We start from the raw sequence: 9,002 nt of genomic DNA, 5'->3' as shown, positions 1-9,002 counted from the left end.
AGCCGAGCCGAGCCGAGCCGAGCTGAGCCGAGCCGAGCCGAGCCGAGCCGAGCCGAGCCGGCCCCGCCCCCAGCTGTCAGCGCCCCCCCTCCCCCAACGGCCGAGGCAGCCCCGCCGCGCCCTCCCCTCTCCTTGCATCCCATTGGCCAGCGAAGCCTTTTGTTAGTGGAGGATGCCCGCCTCCATTGGCAGGCGGGGGCGTCCATCCGCCAGCCCGCCCTCCCTGCGGCCCCGCCCTCTTTTTTTCCGCCTGCCTCCGCGGCGCTGGAAACTTTGCGGGCAGCGCAGTCGGTAGCGGAGCCCGCAGCGCCCGGAGCCCGCAGCGCCCGGAGCCCCGCAGGCAGCGCCACCCCGCGCCACCCCGCACCGCGGCCCTTTCCCGCTACCCGGCCATGCGCGCCCGCTGAGCCGCAGCGGAGGCGGCCACCGTGCAGTTTGTTCCGCTTTTATTTTTTATTTATTGGGGTTTTTAGAGGGTTTATTTTTGTTTTTTTTTTTTTTTTCCTGACGCTCTCCCCACGTCCCCCTCCCCGCGCTCCGCAGGCCATGGGCGCGGCGGCGGCGGCGGGCGGGCGCTCGGCGGGGCGCTGAGCGGGCGCGGAGCGGGCGCGGGACGCGCCATGGCCGCCAAGGACAATCCCTGCAGGAAGTTCCAGGCCAACATCTTCAACAAGAGCAAGTGCCAGAACTGCTTCAAGCCCCGCGAGTCCCACCTCCTCAACGACGAGGACCTCAACCAGGTGGGACCTTCCCCCCCCCCCGTTTTCCTCCCCGCAAAAATAAAAATTCGCCCCGCCCCCACGCGTGCGGCCCCGGGGTGCCCTGTGTCCCCGTGGGGTGTCTGCTGGCCCCGTGGGTACCTCGGGGTCCTCCGGGTAGTGTAGGGTCTCACGGGTGGCCCTGTGGGTAGGATAGGGTCCCACGGGTGTTTCCTGGCCCTGTGGGTGTCCGGGGATCCCGTGGGTGCTCGCTGGCCCCACGGCTAGCACGGGTTCCTGTAGGATCTGCAGGGATCCCGTGGGGTGCCCTGGTCACATACATAGCATAGGGCCCTGTGGGTGTCTCCTGCTGACCCCACAGGTAACACAGGGGCCCACGGGTGTCTGTGAATCCCGCGGGATCTTCGGGAGCCCTGTGGGTGCTCCCTAGTCCCGTAGGGTGCTGTGGGGTCCCACGCCGGCTGGTGTGGGGTCCCACGGCGTGCACGCTGACCCCATGGATAGCACAGGCGCCCACAGGTATCCATGAATCCCATGGGATGTTCAGGAGCGCCGTGGGTGCTCTCTGGTCCCGTGGGGTGTCTGGGGATCCCGTGGGGTGCCTGCTGGCCCCACGGATACTCAGGTGTCCCATGGGCCACCCGGTATCCCCATGGGTGCCCTTAGGCCATGGCCCGCCTCAGTGCCTCCTCCCCTGGGGCCTCACCCCTTTCCTGAGGCCTTTTTGGGGACCGGCACCTGCACTTGTGGTGATCCCAGCCCCTCTTGGGGTGCACGACGGTAGGTGGGGGGGTATCCCGTAGGCTGCATCAGAAGATCCCAAAAGTCCCGGGCAAAACTCAGCTACAAACCAAACGTCCCTTCCTAGACGTGACCCCCTCGCCCCACAGCCCCCCACTTTCCTGGCAGGACGGGAAGGAGACCCCTGCCCCTTCCCAGTGAGGAAGCCTGGGCAGGCTGGGGGGCTGCCAGGGCTGGGCCTTCCTCCTCCTCCTCTTCCTCCCAGGCCTGACACAGGCCCCGAGGCCCACACACCCATGGTGGGGGGCACTGGGGGCGCGGGGGCCCGTCCATGATGTCAGGGTGCGGGGAGCAGGGCTGCTCTCCATCTTCCCGCACCTTTCTGGGCCAGGGCTGACATCCCCGCTCCCGATCCTATTATGGCAATGAGATCAGACATATTGCTGCGCTCGCTGGGGGGGGGTGGGGGGGGGGCATCGTGAAATCTGAGGGCTAATATGGAAAAAATGTAACTGGAAAAAATGCCGTGGTGTGTGCGGGAAGAGGCGGGCGGCGGGGAGCGTCGCGGCCGTGCCCAGACAAAGGAGCCGTCCCGGAGGGGGCTCGGGAAGAGCCCCCTGCTCCCGGCTGGCCTCTTCCCGCTGCCCTGCCCGGTGTTTCGCCGCCTCCTGGGTGTGATGCTTTTTACTTTTTATTTTGGGGGTTCCAGGCATTGCACGCAGTCCCCCCCGTAGCGCCTGCCTGGCCCTGCCGTGGGGGGCCTGCCGCCCTCCCTGGGGACCCAAGGCACAGAGCCATATTTTGGGCAGCCCCTCGTTCGCTTTGTTCCCATCGGGGTGACGGGTGGTCCTGGGGTGCTGCCGCCACGGCCAGCTCCCGTGGGGGTGAGGTCAGCCCCATGGCCGGATCCAGGCCGCAGCACAGGGGCTCCGGTTGGGAAAACGGCGCGATCCTGCTCGGCTTCTCCCTTGCAGCCGGGGTGAAGTAATCCCGCTTCCCAGATAAGATGGTGGCTCTGGTAGCGTGTGATGCACACACGCACCCTCCTGCCCCGCTGTGCAGCCCCCCGCGCCGAGGGGACCCCCGCCACGGTCAACCCAGCGCTTCCCCACCACCCTGCCCACCTCCCCTCCGAATTTGTGCCCCTTGTCGGAGGAGGAGGAGGCGGCGGCTCCATTCTGCAGCGAGGAGCCTGGCTGGATGTGGGGGTGTGCTGACTCCGAAGCACACCCAGGAATAACGGTTCATTTAACAGCTCTGATTTTTTTTTTTTTGCCTTTGTAATTTTTTTTTTTTTTTTTTTTCAAGCTTGGTTTGTGTAAGGGGGGGGATCTCGCACCACAGCGTGGGGGCTCCGAGGATCGGGACCGTGTTGGTGATTACCTACAGTCAGGCTAGAGAAGTCCTTTTGAGTCATCTGACCTTTCTACTTGGCTTGCAGGAAAGGTGAAGGTACTTCACACTTACGCACTCGTGTCTTTTTTTGGATTTTTATTATATAAAAATACCTGTGTGGGTGTCAGGAGCTGCCCCTCCTGCTTCCCGGGGTGCTGGAGCCGCTCGGGGAAGAGACTGGTGTGTGTTTGCAAAAAGTCGCAGATATTTAGTGGTAGTAGTGGATTCCCGTTGTACTCGGGAACCAAATTGGGAATGGGGCTGGGGGGGGGGGATCCAGCCCCAAACATCAGGATTAATGAGCTGGAGCTCTCTAATAATAATCAGACTTAGCGCTTCCAACTTCAAAGGGCTGCGCGGGCGCTAAGTCCCTAATCCCGGGAGCGCTGCGTTCACGAGTTGTTTTCGTGCGTGGCTGTGCTGCCGGACAGGGGTGGGCGGCTACGTGTGCTTCCAGCACCCGTTGGAGCCTTGGCTGTCCCCCCCCCGGTGGCTGCAGGCGGGAGGTGACCCCCCCCCCCAGCCTGCGTTTGACCTTCTGGGGTGCCCACATGGCATGGGAAAAACAGGGTTAGTCGCTGCGTCTGCTCCCACCTTGGGGAAAATCTGTTGCTGTGGGTCTCCCTGATGAATCGGAGCCCCAGCGCCCACGCGATCCTGCGCGGTGGCAGGATTTGGCCCGCGCTCCCTGGCAGACGTGGTGCCCTGGCTGCTCCACCCACCTGTTGCCAGCTCCTTTTGTGCTGCCCCTTTCCTGGCAAGGGAGAAATTCCCTTTTTCGTGGGAATTCCCTCTTTCCTGGCAAGGCGTGCCTGCGCTGGCATCGCGCGGTCCCCTTTAACCTCCTGCAGACTTTGTGTGGAGCTCGGCTTCCCAGAGGCTGCCCTGGGAGGATGGACGTTCCCAGGGACCCTCTTCCATCTCCAGGAGAAAGCTGACCTGGCCAGCGGGACTTGGTTCCCAAGGAAGCCACCCAGGGCTCCACAGGGCCGTGGGGGTGTCCCCGTGGGGTCCCTGCTCTCCACACCGGCTGGCCTGGACCAAGGCGTGCCTGCGTACGTGTGCCTTTGGTTCGTAAAGGAGATGAAGCCCCCCCACGGCCGGGGTAGGCTGGGGATTAACCTCAAAACTACGCTTGGCCTGAATTGGAAGAAGAGCAGAGCGTAAAGCAGTTGCTTTTAATTTTCTCCATGCGTGTGCTCTCTCGGGGCATGGGGACTGGCACAGATAGAGGAATTTGAGGACGTCTTTCCAGCTACCAGTTTCTTTTTTTTTTTTTTCTTTTTTTCTCTTTTTTTGAGACTGTGGCATGGATGCCCAGAGGACCACCCAGTTAGAAAATGGAGCTCACAGACTTTTCCCACTGCCTGCTCCCGCCCTGGCCTGTGACTCCCCTGCCCAGCAGTGGCGGGGTCGTTATTTCCATCTCTCCTCCTTTGGACATTATCACTTTCCTACTGTTCTGGACGCCAAACAACCAGCCAGCAGCGGCTCCGAGGCTGGAGAGTCTCAGCATTGGGTCGTGGGCTTGCCTTTGCTCTGGGGCGTTGCGTCGCTGGGGCTGCCGTGCCTTGGGTTGGGGTGTCATCTGGCTTTGTGCGTTGTCCAAAGGGCAGCAGGGTGAGGGATCGTGTCCCGGGCACGCTTTTGCTTGCACCCGTTGCTCCTTGGGGGAGGAAAAGCCCCCTGTTTTCTGGAAAGCAGCCCCCGCGCTTGTATTCCCCGCTCCCGGCTGCTTGGATCATGCTGCAAAAATCCGCCCGTACTTGACAATTGTTCGGACCGAACAGGGGGAGATTCTCTGCAAATGTCAAACCCGCCTCCGTCCGTGGCTGCAGCGCGTGGGGACTTGGGGGGCACGGCCAGAGGAACTGGGGTGGGCAGCATCGCAGCGGCTGTCCCATGCGGGTGGCGTCCCACCCTTGGAGGGTGGTGTGAGGGCAGCTTGGGGGGGATGTCAGGTTGGGTGCTGGGGTCGGCTTTGGGTGGCACAGGGAATGGGCACGGCAGAGCCTTTGGGTGCTGGAGAACCCTTTGCACACTTATTTGCTGCTGGTTTTTTTTTTTTTTTTTTGCATGGCGCCGCACCTTATCTGCTCCGGCATCCGCGGAAGTGATAAATCCCCTCTCCAGCACTCTGAAGAGATGTTGTGGCTTCTCCCCAGCGCTGCGGAAGCCCCGTCGTGGGAGGTGGTTAGATACGCCTGCTCGCTGTGGGACGCATCGGGCTTTGGGGCTGCTTGAGGAGGGGGAGCCGGGGTTGCGAAGCCCCGTCCTTCCCACTTCCATTTTGCTGCCTCTTGACAAATTGCCCATGCACGCTGCAGCCGGCCTCTTCCAGCTCTTGCTCCGATTGTCCAAGCCGACGGCAGCGCCTGGACCTGGGGCCCAGGGTATTTGCAGAAGGAGACCGGCTGTTTGCACGAAGGGTGAATTCAACCTTTCCCCTTCCTGTTTCTCCAGTCGGTCGGTCACTCCCGCTGCCCACGCGGCAAACTGCCCGGGCAGCTGCATTTTTTGGGGTTTGCCGATGTGCTGGGAGGGCTGTGCCGTGCCCGGTGCCCGCCGGCCGCCCCACCGCGGCGGCGCCTCGTGCTCCTCACGCCTCGGGTCTGGTCTGTCTGGTCTGGTTTGGCCTCTGCCTGCCTGCTGAGATGTGTTGGTGGTGAAAGCCCGGCCTGGGCGATCTGCTTCGGCAGCAGCCGGCTGTCCAAATGTGTTTTTGTGGGAGGTGGATGGAGAGGGGGCTGTCCCCACGTGTCCAGGGCTGTCCCAAGGAGCTGTCTGGGTCTTGGCCTGGAGAAAAACCGGACCCAGGGGCAGCGAGTGGATGCAGAGCTGAGGGATGGAGAGCTCTTTTGCACCAGGAGGGGTTGTGGATGCCCACCGGCGGCACAGCAGCTGCCCGTGCTGGGGTTTGGCCCTGCTCCGCTGCCGCTCGCAGAGTGATGTACAGCGGAGGGGAAATACTGCGCCGGGAGGGAAGGCAAGATGTGAGAGGCTTAACTGCCGAAGCTGAGCTACATCCCGGGTCCCTGGGGTTGCCACCAGAGCTTGGGTTTGCACAACGGTGTTTGCAGAGCCTCCCGCTGGCCGGGGTCACGGGTCCAGCGGTCCATGCGGCATCCCGCTGGGAGCACGCAGAATGCTAAGCGATGCCTGTCTCTCTGTTCCTAGAAGCCGTGCTGTGGACAGGAAAGCCTGCTTGGGTATAACATCCCATTCCCTTCCGAAACACCATGTCGCCTTCCCCATTCCTGCCAGGTGAGAGCTGCTCCGACTCACCTGCCGGTGATGTTCTCTCAGGCTTCAAGGTGTGCAAAATGGAGAGCAGAGTGGAGCTGAAACCACCCAGGTTTCCTCTTTTGATGTTGCAACCACAGCATTTGTGGCGACTTTCCCCTTGAGCTGTGCCAGAAACAGGTCCCTGCCTCCAGGAAGGTCTGGGAGTCAGTGGATGGTGACTTTGCTGTCTCTGCTTTGGGACCGTGCGTGCGGGATCGCTCTGAGATGCGTGCAGAGAGCAGCAGGTGCTGCTGTTGCTGCTTTCAGAGAGGTCCCTTTGGTGAATATTGGGACTAAACCCCTCGAGGTGGTGGGATGGGAGGTATCGTGGGTTCGTCCGCAGCCTGGGTCAGGCAGGGGCTGCTGTTTTCTAGCAGGGCTGCTGGAAGCCCCGGCACAGCTTCTCTGGTGCACAAGGCTCTCCTCATTCAGCATTGGAGGCAGAGGCTAAACCTCTGCTGCAATGGTCAGGGTTTTTTTGGGGTTTTTTTGGTGTGTTTGTTTTTTTTTTTCTCCCCTTCCCGCTCAGTTGCCAAGCCTGAACAAAACAAGCCCTGCCTCCACCGAGACAGGCTGATATACGTCTGCCAGCAGCCTAAACAGATTATCCATCCCGCCATGCGCTTGCAGCCAGGAGTCTCGCCCGGCGATGGGTTCGGACTTCGCTCGGCGTGCGTTGGGATGGGTCGGAACGGGCTACGGGGACATCCCCGGCCCACCTGGGCATTCCAGCACCCCAGGGGGGATGTGGTTGCTCTGCCGCGGGGCTGAGTCCGGACCCGAAGAGGGGATGTTCAAATGGTTGGCGTCACAGCCCACGTCTGGCACCGTGACCTGGTGCTCCACGGGCTGGCAGCCCCTGTGACCTGGAAGCAGGTGGCTGTGCCCTCTCTGCCCTGCAGCCCTGGGGACGTGCGGGGGATGCCTGTGTCACCCTGGGCTTTGGAAAGCGCCGAGTGGCTCTGCGTGTCCTTCAAGCCCGGTCTCCTGGCTGCTGGCGATTGTGTTCCCAGTGCTGGTGGAGCTGGTTGGGGTGGGGTGCTTTGTCCGTGCCTGGGCAGCATCAGTGCGGCAGCTTGACAGCTTCGTGTAAACCGAGCTGGGGCTGCTTCCTTCTCCGCTTCCTCCCACCCGCGGTGCTGCCAGTGCCCGTCTGAGGTGCTGGGCTGGGGGCAGCGTCCAAGCCCTCGATGCAGTGCGGGCCGAGGGGACGGGTGCCGTGGCCGGGGCAGCGACCTGAGAGGCAGGTGAGGGGCTGCAGAGCACCCGCAGCACAGCTCGGGTGGCAGGCCACGAAGCCAAGCAGGTCACGCAGGATCAGAGGCGGGATGGGATACTGGGTGTTCCCAGAGGTGTGACAGGAAGCGGGGTGGTGACACAGGGCTGTTTCTGCCTGAGTCAGCCTCCACAGGTCCCATGGGACTGGGCGCTGTGGGGCTCCAGCCCAGCCTCACCCCACACATGGTGGTGCCCCTGGAAGGCACTGTGGCTCTGTCACCTTTTTTGGGTGGCGAGGTGCCTGCAGATCTCTCTCAGGGTAGCGAGGCAGAGACTTCGGCACCTCCCAGCCGAGATCGCAGCGGGCGGTTGGCTTCGTCACCGCGAGCCGTGCCGGAGGAACCGGCTCTCCTCTTCCTGGGAGCCTCACCCCACCCCACCCCACACGGGGATGCACGGTGCTGCCAGCAGCTGCCCTCTGCTCTGCTCCGTGTCGTTCTGTGGCTCACCCTTCGGCCGGGTGCTGTCTGGATAAAAGCAAAGCTGCCCGGTAGCCGAGCATCCTGTGTGGCTGCTGTCTGCGGGGAAATCACCCCGAGCTGCCTTTCGGACATCGCTGCAGCTCACGGGAGACCAACGGGGCTCTGCGTCATCAAAGGCACCCTGAGAACCCCGGGGTTGCTCTAACGCCGTCCCTTAACACGACGTTGGGCACATCTACTTGGACGGGGGAAGTTTTTGCTCTGAGCTCCTGCTCAGTGCTGGGCGTTGCGTTTTCCTCCTCTTGCTGAGCTCTCCTGAGGAAGCCGAGCTGGTGCGGAGCATCATGTGGCTCCAGCTCCGTCCCGGTGTGGTGACGCTGCCCTGGACCCACCTCCCGTAGCGGCGTCGAGCGGGTTTATTTTAAACCTCGCTTCAGCGGGGCCGTTCCGATGCAGGTGTGATGGGTTTATTCCAGACACTTTGTGCACTATTCCTGTCCCTTTTGCTTGAGGCTTGTACCTCTCTGGGCATTTGCTTGGTTTTAGCAGTTGCTTGTTTTGGTTTGGCTTTAAAAAGCACTGCTGTGCCTTCATCTGCTGGCGGGTGGAACGAGGCTGCCCACGCCGGCTGGCTCTAATTCCTACCTTTCGGCTATTTTGGGTTCAATATCTGAAATTGGACATTTCTGCCAAAAAGAAAGTATAGCCCACTGATGGTTTTTTATGACGTCGGTAAAGAAATGACCGCACTCTGCGTTAAGGGCATGTATTTCAGGTGCTCGGCGCTTTATATAAGGTCAGTTGAGCCAAAATTGGAGCGGTTGCGGGCAAAATAATGTCTGCTGAGGGGGGTGAGCCAGCTGAGGTGGGGCAGGGCTTCACACCTGTGATCCTGGGTTAAGGCCGCTCGCTGCTGACCCTGGCGATGGTGTCCCCTGTTTGGGTTTCGCGGTTACTTCATCCCCGGCGTGGCACCCGGACGCGCCTGCTGCCTGTCGCTCTGGGGGCTGCAGTGGGGTGATGGGGTGGCGGGGGTCGGTCCTGCCGGGAGGGCCGCAGTGCCGCGGTTTGTGTCGGGGAAGAGGTTTTGCTTGTAGGGTTTTGCTGGGTTGAGTGCTTGGTCGTTGCGCAGGGGCTGTGCGGGGGTGCAGAGGGGGAAATC

The 9,002-nt window shown here is 62.1% G+C and overlaps 1 protein-coding gene across 9 annotated transcripts in view; it reads left to right on the top strand.

The window, feature by feature from the left end:
• The first annotated feature begins 317 nt into the window (after positions 1–317).
• Positions 318–9,002, top strand: part of MPRIP (myosin phosphatase Rho interacting protein) — a 77,487-nt gene continuing 68,802 nt past the window's right edge. For 7 of the 9 annotated variants that reach the window (XM_086760270.1, XM_086760267.1, XM_086760266.1 and 4 more), the window contains exon 1: positions 318–740. In XM_086760270.1, coding sequence (XP_086616396.1) covers positions 621–740 — 120 coding nt within the window. In that variant the 5' untranslated portion in view covers positions 318–620. The remainder of the gene's footprint in view (positions 741–9,002) is intronic. The other 2 variants (XM_086760271.1, XM_086760273.1) reach the window with 2 other exon arrangements.

This window comes from Chlamydotis macqueenii, chromosome 15 (genome assembly GCF_036417535.1).
Source record: "Chlamydotis macqueenii isolate bChlMac1 chromosome 15, bChlMac1.mat, whole genome shotgun sequence".
In the NCBI taxonomy this organism is placed as follows: domain Eukaryota; kingdom Metazoa; phylum Chordata; class Aves; order Otidiformes; family Otididae; genus Chlamydotis; species Chlamydotis macqueenii.
This window is presented reverse-complemented; position numbering and strand designations above follow the sequence as displayed.